Consider the following 18,853-nt stretch of genomic DNA (forward strand, 5'->3'; position numbering starts at 1 on the left):
GTATTGGATGAAAAGACAAAATTGTAGATTCAAAATCCCAGCAATTTTAATAATGTGCAATAATAGACGTGAAATCTCTATTACCCATATCAAACATAATTTGTTTAAAACTTTATTGCACTTATACTTATTATTATTATTATCATTATTATTATAATTATTATTATTATATAATAATAAGACCCTTAGTATTATTGAAATTAGCTATTTCTGATTAGTTACTTGAATATTGTACCATTTTGAGAAGTGACACTCAAAAAAACTCCTAACGCGAATTGAGAATCAATATAGAAACTCAACACAGATTTGTACATATATACTCCATAGTAGTGGCACCGTTATATCTCGCCGAGTCAGCAAAAAGGTTTGTGCCGTTATAGGTCAAAGGTCAATGTCATTTGCCCAGGATCAATGAGTTGGGTGTACTTAGGATACAAAGAACAGGAGGGATACAAAGAACAAGCCCCCTTAAATTTTGGAAATTACCAAATCTAAGTATTTGGTATGGTAAAATTTCGGTGGTCCACCTTTTTCCCTTTCATGGGTGAAAAACAGCCAAAATATAAACGTAAGCAATAAGTTGTACCACGTGTTCGGATTTTGGCTCAATTTATTCCCTTTGATGAGATCTTATTACATTATATGGTTATATGGACATGTATAGGGGTCCATTTTATTACATAAGACATTGGTGTATTAGTGCACCCTTCTTAAAATTTGGGAGGGGTAAGTAGACCCACCAATTAAATTTTGGAAATTTCCAAATTTAGAAATATTGTTTAATAGTACATGTTCCTAATAAATATCAGTATAAATTTGGGTGGTTCATCTCGTTCCCTTTCAAGAGTAAAAAATTGCCAAACATACAAATTTTGGATGTTATTCACCCATTTTATTCCATTTGAAGAGGTGTTATTAACTTATATGATTATATGGGCATTTAGAAGGGTCTATTCTATTTCTTAAGATATAGGTACATTGGTGCATTCCTTTGAAAATTTTGAGAGTACATTGGACCCCCTTTAATTTTGGAAATTGGCAAATTTAAAATTTTAGTGGTGGTCCGTTTCGTTCCATTTTATGGATAAAAAATTACCAAAATATTTAAATTTCGGAGGTTATTAACCCAATTTATTTTCTTTAAATGAGGGCTTTATTATTTTATATGAATATATGAATGTGTTCAGCGGTTTCAGGGGTTTCTATTTTGTTTCTTAAGATGTAGGTACATTACGAATTTGCCAGAGGTACATTGGTCCATCCCTTAAAGTCTGGAAATTCTAAATTTGGTATAATAGTATATGTTCTTAATATATGCCACTATAAATTTGAGTGGTCCATATCGCTCCCTTGTACGGTTAAAAAAATGACCAGAAATTAGTATGTTCATGCATATTCTTGACTCAATTTATTCCCTTTGGTAGGGATTAGGACGTTATATTGGTATGTACTGGAGGTCTATTTCCTTTATAGAACATGTATATTTTGACGTCCCCTTTTTAAATTTTACTTGATAATTTGGGAATTATCAAATAACAAAATTCGGTAAACGTTTTTAGGTCACATTGTAAATATTGGTGTCTATTTTGTTCCTTTTTATGGATATAAAAATGAACAAATTTCAAATTTCGAAGGTTATTGACCTATTTTATCTTCTTTGATACGCCTCATACTAAACTTTCGTTTATCACAATTCCCAAAGAATGGTCCTAGTACCTCTCTCGATATACCTAAGTCTTAGAAATAACCATATAATTATATATTGTAGTTAACTCTCAATTAGGTCAATAACTCCCGGTAATTGTTCACCTTAGAAAGATATAAGCAGAACCAGCTGTTGTCTAGAAACGTGTTATTTGAAATTCGCAAACTTAAGAAGTTGTCCTATGTACCACAACAAATTTTGAAAAGGAGCATTAAAAGAAATGAATCCCTGTACATTACCATATATTCATACCTTATGCAGGTCCTTCCATGTGGTACCACGTATTGCTTACGTTTACATTTTGGCCCCTAGGCGGAAATAATTAAGACCAATAAAATGTAAATTACGTAATTTCAATTTGACATTTCTCAAATTTAAGCAGACTGATCCTACAAAATTTAAGAGAAACGCATCAATGTACCATTGTCCTGGACCCATAATCCCATCATAGCTCATTAACTGACCACGTGACCATACTTATATTTGACAGTGATTTACATAAAGAATGGGATAAGCTGCATCGCCCAATTTTTATATACGTATTCTAAGAACAATTAGCAATTATTGATTTGACAATTGCCAAAACTTAATGGTGAAAGAATGCACCCCTCCCAAAATTTAAGATTAGTGCACAAATATATATGTGTCTTACGAAAAGGAATGAACGTTACACTCATTCAATAATAAAGCCGTATCAAAGAAGACAAAATAGGTCAATAACCTTCGAAATTTGAATTTTGGACATTTTTATATCCACAAAAGGGAACAAAATAAACACCAACATTTGCAATAGGTCCTAAAAACGATTACCGAATTTGGTTATTTCATAATTCCTAAATATCAGGAATGGTCCTATGTAACACCAAAAAATTTGAAAAGGGGTCATCCAAATGTATAGGTTCTATAAAGGCAGTAGACCCCTTGTACATAGCCATATACCGTGCTAAATCCTTATCAAAGGGAGTAAATTAAGTCAAGAATCAAACACATGGTTATACTAATTTCTGGTCGTTTTTTTAAAAGTAAAAGGGAACGATATGAACCACTCAAATTTATGGTGGTATATATTAAGAACATATACTATTATACCAAATTCTTAAATTTGGCAATTTCTAGACTTTAAGGGGTGGATCAATGTACCACTGGCAAATTTTACATATATCTACATTTTAAGAAACAAAAAAGGACCCCTAACTCATTCATATGTTCATATAATATAATGAAGCCCTCATTTAAAGATAATAAATTGGGTCAATAACCTCTGAATTTTTTTTGGCAATTTGAATTTTTGGCAATTTTTTACCCGGGGAAGGAAATGAGCAACCGAAATTTATACTCGTTTCTATTAGGGAGGTGTAATATTAAACCGCATTCTTAAATTTGGCAATTTGCAAAATTTAAGAGGGGCTAATGTACTGATCCCAAGTTTTCAAAGGGATGCACCAGTGTACCTATGTCTTAAGAAATAGAATAGACCCTTCTACATGCCCATATAATTATATAAGCTAATAAGACATCATCAAATGGAATAAAATGGAAGAATAACATCCGAAATTTGAATCTTTGGCAATTTTTTACCCATGAAAGAGAACGAGATGAAACATCCAAATTTATGCTGGTATTTATTCGGGACGTGAACTATTAACTCGCGTTTTTAAATTTGACAATTTCCAAACTTTAATGGGTGGGCCTGGTTACCCCTCCCAAATTTTAAGAAGGGTGCACCAATACACCTATATCTTATGTAAGAGAATGGACCCCTATACATGCTCATATAACCATATAATGTAATAGGACCTCATCAGAGGGATAAATTGAGAAAAAAACTAAACACAATATTACTCTTGTTTATATTTGGCAGTTTTTCACCTACGAAAGGGAACGAATTGGACCTCCCAAATTTATAGTGGTATATATTAGGGTCCTGTACTATTATACCAAATGTTTATATTGGTCAATTTTCAAAATTTAATGGGTGGGCCAAGGTACCCCTCCTAAAATTTTAACGAGTGCACCAATGTACCCATGTTTTATAAAAGTTAACGGACCTCTGTATACGCCCATATAATCATATAAGATAATAAGAGCTCATCAAAGGGGTGAAATTAGGTCAAAACCTCCGAAAGTTGACTTTTTGGCAATTTTTTACTCATAACATGAAACGAGATGGACCCCAAATACTGATAGAAGTACATATCTGGTCCTAGGCTACCATACCAAATTTTTAGATTTGGAAATTTCCAAAATTTAAGGGGGCTTGTCCTATGTACGCCTGCCAAAATTTAGAGGTGGGCGAAGGAAAAAAACAAAATCTAAAGTGGTTATCCTAAGTACCCCTTGGTCATTGACCCTGGGCCAAGGACATTGACCTTTGATCTGTGAGGCACAAAATTTTCGGCGAAATATAACTGATCCACTACCATTTACTCATATATGCAAATGATTTCTTTAATTAAAAATTTAAAGAACGATACATATAGAACGAAATAAAATTATTATAAGTGTAAGAATATGATATTGTATATGAATATTACACTTACTTCTTATCTTTTGCATATTATGACAATATGTCTCATCGTGTCTAGTACTATGAAGATATGTACTGAACTAGAAAATTTCAGATCATTTTACTATGCATACTCACATTCTCAGTTATATATATATCGATCTATATATATATATATATATATATATATATATATATATATATATATATATATATATATAGATATAGATAGATAGATAGATAGATAGATAGAGATAGAGATAGAGATGTAGATAGGGTGATTCAATAAGAACGTACCAGGCCTATATCGCAGATAATGCTGCACGTTGGGCCTTCAAACAAAAAAAAATGCACGTATGTGTAGAATGCAATAAAAATAGTAGCGAGACCAGTGGCGTCTTGTGAATACCTCCAACGAGGGGCAACTTCAAAATTTGAAATGGAAAGTGTTATAACTGTTGGAATTGTTCGAAAGAACATTAACTGTCATGCAACTTTTAGAGGACAAACGATGTCATATCCTTTCCCCTTTAGCCGCTAGAGGCGTTGTTGCAGACTTGTATCTGACTACCCGTAGCAGGCCTTTATCTCAGTTAATAATGCACGTAGACCCTTCAAAAAGATTCATTATCAAACCGTATGTGCACAATTCAATAAGAATAAAAGCAATACCACTGGCGTGTCGTGAATATCTCCAACTGGGGTCATCTGCAAAATTTGTGATGGAAACAGGAGTTGGTTTCGCCTCCATTGAAACAAGCACACAATGAGAGAAACGTCGAGAGGAAATATGCTGGCATATTTTTTCCTCTGTGGCAGCAACACGATCGCATTACGAAATCAAAGTCAGATGATGCGAGGGTTTCTGCATGCGGAACCAAAGGGAAGAGTAAATGCTCGTCTGAATCGATCGAGATATACTATTGTAAATACGCGGAATCACACCGTGTAAGTGGAGACAACAATGGCGTCACAAAGAGACCATGACGGGGGGAGAGTACATACGCAGTATTTGAAGAGAGTGGTTTGCGTATGGCTGGGACAGAAGCGCAATGGATGGGACGAAATATGATGAGGGACAATGTACGATGCTATAACAAAACGGAAAGAGTAACTATTTCTTGCAACGAAGAAAGACGAACCGAATGTGCTGTTGCCAAAGCATGGAACAAAACATGGGAACAGAAAGTTGAGGCGTTGCAATCAAGCCATTGGAGAAAGATGAGTAAAGAGCTAAAGGAGCAGCTTACGTTCTGCGGAGTCTAGTCGACGCCCCCTGGCTTTCACAAATGTTCAAAGTGATGTCCCCGAACAGCATTACGCTGCACGTAATTGTGAGCAACAGCTTGCAGCTCGGCCACGTTGATCGTCCGGAATGCGGTTGTAATGGGTCTTGCATGTTGCGAATTGTAGTTGGTCGGTGGACATACACAAGATCCTTAAAATACTGCATCCAGGTAAGGTCGGACCACCGCGGAGGAAAATGTGGGTTGGAACCTCTTCCGATCCAGCGTTGCGGAAATAGAACATTTAGCTCTTCCCTACACATGGCAGCATTATGGGCTGGACAGTCATCTAATTGCAACCACAGCGTCTGACGTATATGGAGCGGTACGTTTTGAAATAGCGGATGTAGATAGTGTCGCAAGAAATCACGAAACATTGCACTTGTTAAATGACCAGCAAAAGAACGATGGCCCAATGACCTGAGTTCTTACAATGCCACCACACACATTAATGCGCTATCGGTGTTGCCGACTGACTTCTCTCATCCAGTGAGAGTTCTCCGCTTCCCAGTAATGTTCATTGTGGAGATTCGCATTGCCATCACTGCAGAATTTCACTTCATCTGTCCATAAAATGAAGTGAATGAAATTCGGATGTTCTCTTAAGTGATTGACCACTCAGTTAATTACAGCCCGCATCACTTAGTTATTGATGCAGAGAGATGTAGTACGGGAGAGAATGTGATTTCCGCAGAATACGCAGGACACTAGCTTGACTGATACCACGATCTCGTGCGATCTGCCGCGAAGATGCATGAGGATTTACTGCAATAGCGGCACGTACATCAATGGCAACGTCTTCATTTTGTACGACTCTTCTCCGGACACAATAGCATCCACGCATGTTGCCTGTCTGACGCAATCGTACTGCTAATCTCCGCAGCAGATTGTGGGAAATAGCTTGTCGCTGTGGATAGCGTTCTGCGTATAATCGATCTGCAGCCTTATAATTTTCCCGCCATTCCCCTAAACTCATGAGCATTTGGAATGCCTCCAAATTTGTATACCGCATAATTGTTATTTACTACAGACAGTTCCTCCTACAATCACTCAAACATCACCACAATCAAAGAGGTTTCACAATTCGTCAAGTCACGAGCTTGTAATGCACAGGGGTAGTAGAACCCAATGCACGACACCTTATGCAGTACAAGAATCACTTTAACTCACTGCAGAGGTTAATCACTCTCGGACTCTACACGCTTGTGTTACCTCTTTTGGCTACAGCATTGCTTCTTCTCTCCTCTGTCTGACATAGCAGCAATCGCCTGTTCGAGGCCGTATAGACTATGATTTCAGCAAGGTCATGTACGCGTTAGCTATTGGATCTACAAGAGTATCACCACAAAATCACTGGCAACGATAAATGAGTGTGCTGTTCGAAACAACGACAAACAAGCCCAAAACACATGCTACCGGATTGGGGAGATATTTCATATTGTACGTACGCACACAAGGTACATCGTGCGTCTACGTCATTGTAGGTGTGAGCTAATCTTGGCTTAGGCCCTGAGTTAATCCTGCAAAGGCGTCGGCGATTGTTTGCTAGGGCATGGTTTGCACGTATCCTCCAGGCATTCGCCTGGTGTGACTGGTGACACCCTCGCACCATCTGACTTTCACCTAGTAATGCCACCGTGTTGCTGCCAACGAAAAAGAAATATGACAACGTGTTTTCTCTTGACGTCTCTCCTATTGTGCACTTGTTTCAAGGGAGGCACAACCAACCCCTGTCTCCATTTGCAGATGACTCCCGTTGGAGAATTCACGATACGCCACTGGTGTCGCTATTATTTTTATTGAATTGTGCACATACGATTTGATAATGCAATTTTTTGCTTGAAGGCTCTACGTGCATTATTTGCTGAGATAAAGGCCTGCTACGGGTAGTCAGATACAAGTCTGCAACAACGCCTCTAGCGGCTAAATGGGAAAGTATATGACAAAGTTTGCCTTCTAAACGTTGCATAACATTTAATGTCCTTTCGAACGATTCCAACAGTTATACCACTTTCCATTTCAAATTTTGTATTTGCCACCCGTTGGAAGTATTCACGATACGCCACTGGTCTCGCTAATATTTTTATTGCATTCTACGCATACGATTTTGTAATGTTTATTTTTTTATTATTTATTTATTTATTTATTTATTTATTTATATTTTTTTGCTTGAAGGCTCTACGTGCAGTAGTAGTTGCGATATATTCATATTGAATCACCCTTTATAAGGTTTGTGCATGCGTAATTTATTAAAAGTATCGTTGTTTTCTGGACATAAATTATTATAAGTTCTAAATTATGTGTTCTACAGCTCCAAATTTATTTAATAATTTATTAATTTATTATATTAATTTATTTTGGAATTTTACGATTCTCATATTCGACAATGATATATGTACATTTGTTTGTTACAGGGATGATCCTTCTTATTACTCAATTAAAGTGGGATCCATTTACTTAAATAAAGGACATAAACATGATGTTACTGAAGTTTGTTATTATGAAATCTATGATGCATATGTACATGACATTGCCCTACTTAAGGTACTACACATTCAATTTTTACATTTAGTAATATATGTATCCGAATACATCACTTCAATCATAAAATGTTGGAAATGGAAATTAATACAACTAGAAAAAGAACACTCTTTTCATAAACAACCTTACAAGACATACTCGGAATTATAGAAAACCTGTATGCATGTAATCTGTTGTGCTATTCATCAATGTACAGGTAATTAGCTATTGATTATATACCTATATAAGGTAGAGCTGTCTTCGCAGACTAGAGCTATCACATCGTAACGAATAAGTTAGTGTTATTTGGATTAGGAGAAATCAGGAACGAATGGTCACACTCAAAGGACCAAAACTAGTATATGTTTTATACCTTTTTGAACAATAATGAAATATTTTCTTAAGTAGAATCTTTGTACATTCTATAACATATTTTTATGCTTTACTAGTTTTCAATATATAATATAAACAATGAAATCAAAGAAGTACTTCGTAAACAGATTATGAAATCTTGGATATAAGAATAACAACAACGTATTTAACATCAAACGTCTTATAGTTCCGATAAATATTTATTACAGAATCACACCTACCGTGTTATGATTTATTGTTTCCAAGTCATTGGCAAATTGTATAACATATCACGAAACTTCATTGTAAAATAACATTTTTGTTTCGTAAAGTGTCCTAATATTCAGTGTTCAAACTCGTTCTCTGTCATATCACCTCTCTGATATTTCACAAATAATGTTTATAAATACATATTTTTAATTGTTTATCCTGTTTTAGCATACCTTCATTCTGGAAATGAAGTAGGTAGTTCTTAGTCAGAGAGTAGTTGTTTTTAATAATAGTTCATTCAAAACAACAAGCAATACACTTTTTTAGAAACAAAGTTGTAGAGTTTCTCTTGGTAGTAACTTTTTTAGATTCATTGTTAGTACATTATTACGTTCAGAAACGTTAAAATTCGGAATAATACAATGTATTTGTTACAACATATTTATTTGATAATAGCTTTACAATTATGCAGAAATTCTTCGTAAAGGGAATTTCTTAATAAGTTAGGCTGCTCTAGAGCGACCTAGATTAGCGATATCTGAACAATGGCTCGCTAAAAAGCTAAAGAATTTTCTTGGGTCGAGTTCGGTGAAGATGGTGACAATGGGTGAAGAAAACATATTCTTAGAACCTTTATATAATGTGAATTTGTTGAAAAACTTAGAAAGAAGGTACTTTGAAATGGTTCTGCTTGTAACTGTTTAAAAAACTATATTTTTATTCATATATGATTGTTTTTATAATAAAGTAATATTTTGAATAACAAAATCATTTCACAAGTATGTAATGTTTAGAGAATAAACATTAGTAAAAAAATTAATCTAGATTGTTCAGCACTCAGGATAACTCTAGTATTTCCTTAAGGTAAAATCTTTGCCAAAGGATACAATAATCCATTACATAACCTGAATCAGTGAGTGAAGAAACAGTACTAGTCCAGAAAGCAATTTTGAATTATTTCCAAAAATAACTTTTGTTTGCAAATGTCATAGTCGATATTCATAAGAATGTTCGTGTTTGCCTAATTGTTTTTCTAACATGTGCTAAACATGTTCTAAAAAACTTAGAAAGAAGGTACTTTGAAATGGTTCTGCTTGTAACTGTTTAAAAAACTATATTTTTATTCATATATGATTGTTTTTATAATAAAGTAGTATTTTGAATAACAAAATCATTTCACAAGTATGTAATGTTTAGAGAATAAACATTAGTAAAAAAAAATTAATCTAGATTGTTCAGTACTCAGGATGACTCTAGTATTTCCTTAAGGTAAAATCTTTGCCAAAGGATACAATAATCCATTACATAACCTGAATCAGTGAGTGAAGAAACAGTACTAGTCCAGAAAGCAATTTTGAGTTATTTCCAAAAATAACTTTTGTTTGCAAATATCACAGTCGATATTCATAAGAATGTTCGTGTTTGCCTAATTGTTTTTCTAACATGTGCTAAACTTTGAAATAAAATATTAATTATTGCTGGATATGATAATAATACAACTACAATATTGGAACGATATTATGAAAATAAATTACACATCCTTGATATTAAACAAATCAAGAGAAACCGTATTGAGTAAACAAATCAATATTCGATCACTTAAATACCTGAAAAATTTGAAACATTTAGTAAACACAATATGTTACAAAATTAGACGTCTTCATCCTTCTCGGTGGTTTTCCAAGTAGATATTGAACTGTAGAATGGTAATGGTTCGTTAGGCACATATTTCATCAACTTGACTTGTCTTGAAGTTTATGTCGTTTATTACAACAGGTTCTATGTTAATTTTGTTTACAGGTAAAGTTTAGTTGGCATTGTTCTTGATCATCTTAGATGTTCTAGTGTTAAATCCATCGAGGAAACCATATGCTTGAACATAACCTGGGATGGCACTCATATAGAAACATGCTATGCACAGATATAGTAAATGTCTCCTTATTGTCCTTATTTATTGATTTAGTGGTTTTCTTGTAAACAGTACCAACAAGGTCACCAATCCTTCAAGTTTACTATATCCTCATGCGAGACTGTTTTCATTAATATTTTTGCCTTTTCACGAGCAGTGATCATGTCAGCATATTCCTGAGGTAGATACTCTCGATCATGTTTCCTTATGATCCTTTTGATAGTTCCAAAACTCTCTATTACAAGGTAGGTAGGAATGTTCTCGAACAAGGAAATAATGATATATAGTGTTTGGTCACATGCAAAGCTATTAAAAGTCGCACAAGTGTGTGATTTCGGTTTTGTTCTATGCTCGCTTCTGAAAATAGGTAGAGTTCTGGGATTGAATCAAGTATTTTCGTTTTAAGCCGGATTATACGTGAGAGAAACAGCATTCCTATTCCAAGACAAGTACTGCTTTTCTCTCATTCAGCACTGTAGCTAGCTGCTATAAACTGCGAGGGTTTGAAAATTGTACTGTTATTCATTGCAACGTGTAGTTCTATATTTTCAGTGTTACTTTCTCCAGTTATCTCAGAATGGCTAATTTTGGATTAGCACTGTTTACCCACTCACCGATTCAATTATTTCGTCCAAGTCCCTCACTACGCAGTTGTTTGTCTTATGGTCATGTCTTAAATTTAAGCAAAGTGTCATTTCAAGAACCTAAGTGACCCCATCCTAGGTGTAGTTTCTAAGCACTTTAATGAAACCGTTTGATTATAAATTGTGTTGACAGTATTCAGTGCATTATTTTACATGGTTTGAAGTATATAAAGCAAACTACATCGTAATCAATGGTGGACATTGAGGGAATTTAAATCACTTAAAATTGACATTGTACTGCAACAACACAAGGGAATTAATAATCTTGGTTTATTACAAGTTGTATACAAATACTATTCCATGTTTATGAATTGTTCAGTTGACTTGTAGCGATTTAATTATATTTTTGAATCGTTTTACTCGTTTCAAATAAGGTCTCTGGTTTTAAATATCTAATAAAATATACACAAGTTTGTCAGGTACAGTATGCTCATATACTATTTTTTTCATTTTTATCTCACTGAAGTTTCTTTATCGTCTCTGGACATTTTCAACCTCCTTCTGGTATACATTACATAAAACTTTTGAATTTTGTTAACATTACTGGGTTTTCTACCATTCCCAGCTATTCATTATTATTATTATTATTATTATTATTATTATTATTATTATTATTATTATTATTATTATAGATGCATTCCAACCGAAATCTGTCAATTTTGAAAAATGTTGTAGTTGCACCGTCTTTGATTTTGCTCGTGTTTAGGTATGTTATGAGGTATCAAGAGAGGTGTTGAAATGAAAAGTGGCAGATGCTGAGGGTTCACGGTTTCCGAGATTGTGGGCATTGGACAAATGAAAAATGCTCTAAACACGCATACATTAAAATATTCGTAGTTATAGTTTGTTGAATGTGAGTTTACCTCGTAATATGCCAAAACACGAGCACAATCGAGGATGGTGCAACTACACCCATGCGCTGATATCACTTAGAACGTATCTATATAAAAATCAGTTTAAAATCATAGTACTGAAGATAAATGTTTTGGACAACCTCGAGAACATTAAAGAAAATATTAGTTATTTTTACCTTCTAAAATGGTCATTTGAAACTTTCCACGAAACTAGAGATCTTAAAATTACAGACAACCTCATAAGTAAGTAAATTTACTAAGAACTGGATGGCCATGGGTTATATGATTTTGAAAGTAAATTTGTTGTTTTATGCTGAATGCTCTCCTACAACCTCGACACTCTGTACAAAGAACACAGAAGTGTTTTACTACGAGATCGTTGAAATGGTAAGACATCAATAGAGAAAATTGTGTAAAAATATAATGGGCACTGAAGGGATCTTTTTCTTCTTCTTATTTTTTTTTTTTTACAAAAATGTAACCGATTATATACTGTATACAGATTGGATAATATGCATGAATATTCAATATAATTTAGTTATTAAACTTATGGACAGATAGAAAAGTGAAACAGTTCCTGAAACAATACGCATTTATTGAGGACACTTTCATGCGCTCTCAACGCTCCCATGCGTTTTAACATTTAATTCTAAGTACCAAGTCCTAACGATCCTTCAACATGAAATAGTTTGGAATGAACTCGGCAAATATAAAAACAGGACACTTGATAAATTCATTCAACTACTTGCGGTCTTTCTGTAAACCATTTCAATTTTTGTCTTAATTTTGTTCTGTGAATAAAGATAGGAACTGATACATCATACTCCTATAGATTCACTTAAAAGCTATCAAATGTCATTCTAGTTCGATATAGTATTTAAATCCAGCATCAGGATGCCCATTCGTCTCACCGTACAAATCATTCATCATATACATACTGATGTAATGATTTTACAGTAGTACGAAAACATCTGCTACTGCGACTAGTTTCTCAAATTTCAGTAATTTTCTTTCCATAAACTTTCTGCACTGCGCCTAATTTATTTCGTTTGCTACAACATAGAATACTTTTACAAAAAGTTGGACCTTGTATTTTATTACTTATTTTATTATTTTATTTATTTTGCTTATTTTACTTATTTGCATTGGAAACAAAAGTTTAATGGATGTGGCACAGTTGTTTTTATAAAGTCTGCTTCCTATGAGAGGAGTGTTGACATAGCACAAGCTTTCTTATCTGACTTCTTATTTCTGACTCACAATGGGGATTACAAGTCATCTATTGTGGTATGAATTTCTTTAAATAAAAGCTCACTTATACTAAAGACACTCTAGCTGTTTTATTCCTATCTCATTGCCATGTATAAGTCTAAGTATAAACATTTTTGATTGTAGAACTTCAAAACTAGCGAGAAAATATACATCATAAAATACAACGATACCTTTAAACCATTTTAACTCCTATGTCATTTTATTATGCAGCTCAGATTTCTTATTTTTATTAATCTTGGTTAGTGCATTACGAATATTTATGTTATATCTAAATTCATGATTGTTTGATGAGCACGTTTACTTGTAAGTATACGTACATGATATCTGTCTAGAAAGTGCACCACATGGTAGAGTACTGTCTGTATAAAACGTGCCTCATGTATAAATTCTATCTGGGTAAACTTTGTAAATCGGGTGATAATACAAACATATGACTAACAGATAACATTCGCATTTAGTTCCTTGTACTTCACAGTGGGTGTATACCTATTGTATCTTTCTAAGGAACTTTATGCGCAGCATAGAATTAAGGATGCATTGGAAGGAATTCTAATTGACAATACGTTTGTTATACACCTTAATTCCGAGGGTTTAATTTTGTTTTCTATATTAAGATTCAAGCGTATATTATCTCTACTCTAGTATTTACCATGAACCAGTACTTACAACTATTAATGTAATATACGTAATATAAACTACACGAAAGAGCAGTTTCTTGACTAAACCTTTACTCTAAAGTTTATACAGCTAGATTCACAATTCCAAAAAAAAGATAATGAATAAAAAGTAACAACCCAATAAAGAATACATCTAATATAACTTTCTTTATCCACAAATAATATATTTATATAACGATATGAAATACTCAATTTAAATTAGAACAAAGTTCTTTATTGGTCAACTCTAAATATCATATTCGATTTAATAACCGTATATTCTTTTAGGTTGATCCAGAGTTTAATTTTAGCGATCATAGAGTACAACCAGCAGTACTGTATGAAGGAGAAGATATACCTTTCCGTTACAATGTAACGTTGGTAGGATGGGGAATAACTGCGGTAATGTGATTTTTTTTACTAGTGGTTAATTAATTTTATAAAATAAATACAAATCTTATATAAATATGTCTCCTTTCACAAGTAAAATACTTCCAAAATGTAAGAGTTATCAGTAAAATAAATATACATACATATTTGTAAGTTAGGATACAATGTGCATCAGATTTGGGAATACTCGCAGTAAGCATTATCCGTACAACTGGGATGCAGAGTAATAAGTCAGTGCTATACTGACTTTTGTGTGAGTAGATCTCATTGTAAATGGCAGTACTAGTATCAATTCCGCCAGGTGTAAGCGCGCAGCATGATCAGGTTTTTCAAGCTCTTGGAAAGTTCGATTGGTGGTCCAATGATAGATAGCTTATGTGTACTTGAACAGAATAGGGGAAATGTTGCAAAGTTGTGCCATGTTTTCGCAGAAATTTTGTATCATATTTGCTATAAAGACATAGGCAAAAGACATGGGCGATCACTGACGACCAAATTACTCATTATTGTAGGAGTAATGCATGCCATTAGTTGGATGAAATTAGAGAATTTTGAGAGATGTTTTCTGTCATTTCAAGAACCAATACATGAAGGTGTGATTGGGTTAGTATAAAAAAAATATATGCATTCTAGACACGAAAAAGTTGACTGAAGATCACATAATCAAATGAATGAGATAGAAACTCGAATTTCTCACGCGCATCACAGAAAAAAGTATTCCTTACTCCATAATACGAGGTGCCTAGATCTTGGAGTTTTATCACCCAAACTGCAGTCAATGCATTGGTAGCAAAGAGCTCTTTAAAAAAAATCAAATCTTAAATCCTCATTTTTAATCCCGTAGCTAATGTTACCAACTTTCTCGAATCAGTATTGCCTTCTACTAATATAATCCATACCTTTCGGAAGAACGATGAAAGACAAAATATGTGGACATATTGTATAACATTTCCTGGTGCCACTCAGTAAAAAGAGAAGCTAATGTACCCACGCAAAATCGACTTTACTTTTGACATCGCTCGCCTCCAATCAGTACACATCTCAATGGAGTCACTCGCATGTCTCTACTAGAGCCTCCTTGATCATCAGTCATAGAACCAAAATCTCCTAACAAACCAATCTCATTTCCAACATTAATAAAGAATATTTTTGTTTTAGACATGTTTACAACAACAATGATATTGATTACTAAGCCTCAATCTCTCTATCCATACATTTCTTGCCTTATTTTACATTTTTATCTTTACGCTTCTGACAAACCTCGTAATTAAGTTATTTTTGAAGGGAACAGACCATTGTTTGTAATGAATATGAGTGTCTCAAAAAACACATTCGGAATATTAATGATACTATTAACCTGAGAAACTTGACCGAAATAGGATAAGAGTGTTTGCACCAAGTTTACTAATATATTTGAAAGGTAAGTAGAAAGTCTTAATATGGCAGTAATAAAATGAGAGATATTTAGTTAGAATTTAGTCAGTTGTTTTACAAAATGAAATAATTGGAAACTGCTTTGTAGTTTATTCCAAATTATATATTAAGGGTTTGGAAATGTCCTACACCATACAGTCAAATGTTGCCACTGTTACATTTACTCCGGCAATGTGTAATCACACTTGTCTGAAAGAATCATGCAGAATAATTGTATTTGCAACGCTGGTGACAGTCCACAAAAGCCGTAAGATATTAATAAATTTATTTATCGCTTCTTTTATAATCAGTAATTAACTTTTAAATATTACTACTTTTAAAATGTATATCGATTTTTAATTTTATGACTTAGTTTAATGAACATTATTACAAATAATTCGAAGTGTTATTACCTCTTCGTTGCTAATAGTAGTAGCTTTAACCTTCGATCCATTCACGGCTTTTAATAAAGATATATACACTTTCTACCTACCTTTTTACACTATTTATGTTTGTCATTTCATTCAAAATCTCAATTAAATCCAAATTTATATTTTTAAAAGAAGCCATATCATGATCAAAGTAATTATCGCTAACCAGGGTAGGGTCTGAATGGGGCACTCAAGTTGCCGAACGATATGTATCAGATATGAAAGAGATAGTGAAACTATGCTCATATGCAAATTTATAGGCACTGAGGGCAACGTGGAAAACCAGGAGAGCCGGAAGAAATATGGCCGACCGCAGTTTCCAGCAAAACAAAGCTAAGGAGTCTTTCGTTCTACGCGTGAATGGCTACTGAAATTAAGGTCAAGTGCTAAGTGTTAATATTTTCTATATATTGGTGCTTTTTTTTTAAAAAAAAAAATGTATGCACGTGGTTAAGTGCTCGGAGATGGCTGCACAGCCTTAACTTCGCCACGTAAAAGAAGTCATAAATAAATAAATAAATAAATAAATCTGCTATATCTGTAATTAACATCATGACCGCTATATTGAGTGGACATCTTGAATTTGGATTCACAATGTAAAAGAGAAAGTGGGTCACGTAGCATATGATGTAGCACTGAAATTTTCTCAGAAATTCATTGGTATTAACCATTTTGTGGTAACTTTATTGGGAGTTGAGAAGTAACATGCAAGAAAGTCGCGAGAGGTTATTTGAACAAACTGCTGAATAATCTGTCGGAATAATATTGGCACATGATGCATATCTAGAAAGAGAATATAAAGATCATTTGCACGTGCAAAGAGCTGGTAATATTGCAGTATAAAAGATGAATAATTGTTGTCACGTTAAAATACCTGACACAAAGTAGGGCTGGGGTTTACAAGTACAATTACGACGTGGTTCTTCTCAAAGAAAGTCAGAAATATCATTACATAAGCAAGTATAATGATAAATGTACAGAAGGACAGTTGATGTGAACAGTATCTATAAGAGTGTGATGAAAACACAAGACCTGTTCTCACCTGACACGCTATCATCTATGTTTAAATAATATTCTTCGACTAATGTATCAATATTCACTAATAACTACATTTTTTTTATTTTCTGTACAGGGATTATTGTCGCACGTCGTAAACTCAAGCACTAATATAGACACTACAACCTGGGGATTCATGTTCATGCCCTGAAGAGGAAATAACTTTTTCAAATGATGAATTAGAATATACCTTGTCATTTTCTAGCAATTCCTCAACAGTGGCTCACCGACCAAGGGCTCATTTACCTTCCTACCAACCATTCTATCTTACTTGACTACTTCACTAATAACACAGATACTAGCTAATGAGCTTTCTTGCTTATTTTCTGTCTGCAAACTGGATACACAATAGGTCGCACGGCCTCACCTTTGGTCTCTTCTTTCTCTGTCGTCAATCACAATCTTTCCCTTACTCGCAACCATCCTGCATATAAACACACTTTCCCTTTGGTCTGTATACAAGCCAGAGTTCTCCAAGGTCTAGGTTTTGCGTCATACTAGTAAGTCTATATCTATATCACACAGTTTAAATGTGTCAATCTTGCATGTTACTTCTCCACTTACAACAGTTACTACAGAATTAATAACATCAATGTATTCCTGGTTAAATTTTAGTGCTATTTCATATGGTGTATGACCCACTTTCTCTTTAGTACTGTGAATCCATATTCAAAATATTGACTTTCAATATGGCGGACATGATGTTAATTACATATAACAGATTTATCCATCTACTACTAAATATCTAGCTTCATTTCTGTAGCCATTCACGCGCGGCACACGTGATTCATTAGTTTTCTCTGTTGCTGGGTCTTACGGTCGGCCATATTTCTTCCGGCTCTCCTGCTTTTCCATGTTGCCCTCAGCCGCTATAAATTTTGCATATGAACATAATTTCACGCCACCTTTCATATTTGATACATATCGCTCGGCAACTCGAGTGCCTTTTTCGGACCCATCCCTGGTAAGGCTTTTTATAACTTGCATAAAACACCGGTTTGAGCGCAGCCTTGTCTAAGTTTTTGGACCAATTATTCGTGAATACACACTTTTGCCTATCGGAATTTTAAAAGATTATTTACCTATTCTTTACACTATCTTATTTTGGTTGATGAATTTATATATAAACGCAGTACGAAATAACGTTTTATATGAGATTTGTTTCGTTAAAAATGGTTAATGTTTAGCAAATATATGTATTTGAAATTCATCAGAAAAATATTGTCAAACGCAACTACCTGCTTATATATATATATATATATATATATATATATATATATATATATATATATATATATATATATATATATATATATATATGTGTGTGTGTGTGTGTGTGTGTGTGTGAGTGAGTGAGTGAGTGTGTTTAGGCAGTTAGCACTTAAAAACCGATGGACGATCCTGAGCGTCCACCCCTTTACTAACGTTGAATCCGCTGTACGCTCACGAGCGTCCAGGCATTTAAAAAGAAAGGGTATATACACTTAATTTTAGACTTTTTTAAAAAAATAGTCAATTTCCTACTGCTTTCTGTGTTGCAGGATGGCAACACTCAGATTTCGCTCGTGATATGCAGTCATAGGCAAAACATTTGTCCTTTGCGTTTAGACATACGTGCTCCATTCATATTTCTGTTTCTTGCCCTTCATG

General features: G+C 34.0%; 1 protein-coding gene across 3 annotated transcripts in view; it reads left to right on the forward strand.

Moving 5' to 3' along the window:
* The window catches only part of LOC145683517 (trypsin-like), a 73,965-nt gene that overhangs the window by 34,702 nt on the left and 20,410 nt on the right, over positions 1-18,853 (forward strand). For all 3 annotated transcript variants that reach the window (XM_081754859.1, XM_081754858.1, XM_081754857.1), the window contains 2 exons: positions 7,912-8,041; positions 14,202-14,315. In XM_081754859.1, the coding sequence (XP_081610985.1) occupies positions 7,912-8,041; positions 14,202-14,315 (244 nt within the window). The remainder of the gene's footprint in view (positions 1-7,911; positions 8,042-14,201; positions 14,316-18,853) is intronic.

The sequence above is a fragment of the Thermobia domestica genome, chromosome 4 (genome assembly GCF_964235325.1).
Source record: "Thermobia domestica chromosome 4, izTheDome1.hap1.1, whole genome shotgun sequence".
NCBI classification, from domain to species: domain Eukaryota; kingdom Metazoa; phylum Arthropoda; class Insecta; order Zygentoma; family Lepismatidae; genus Thermobia; species Thermobia domestica.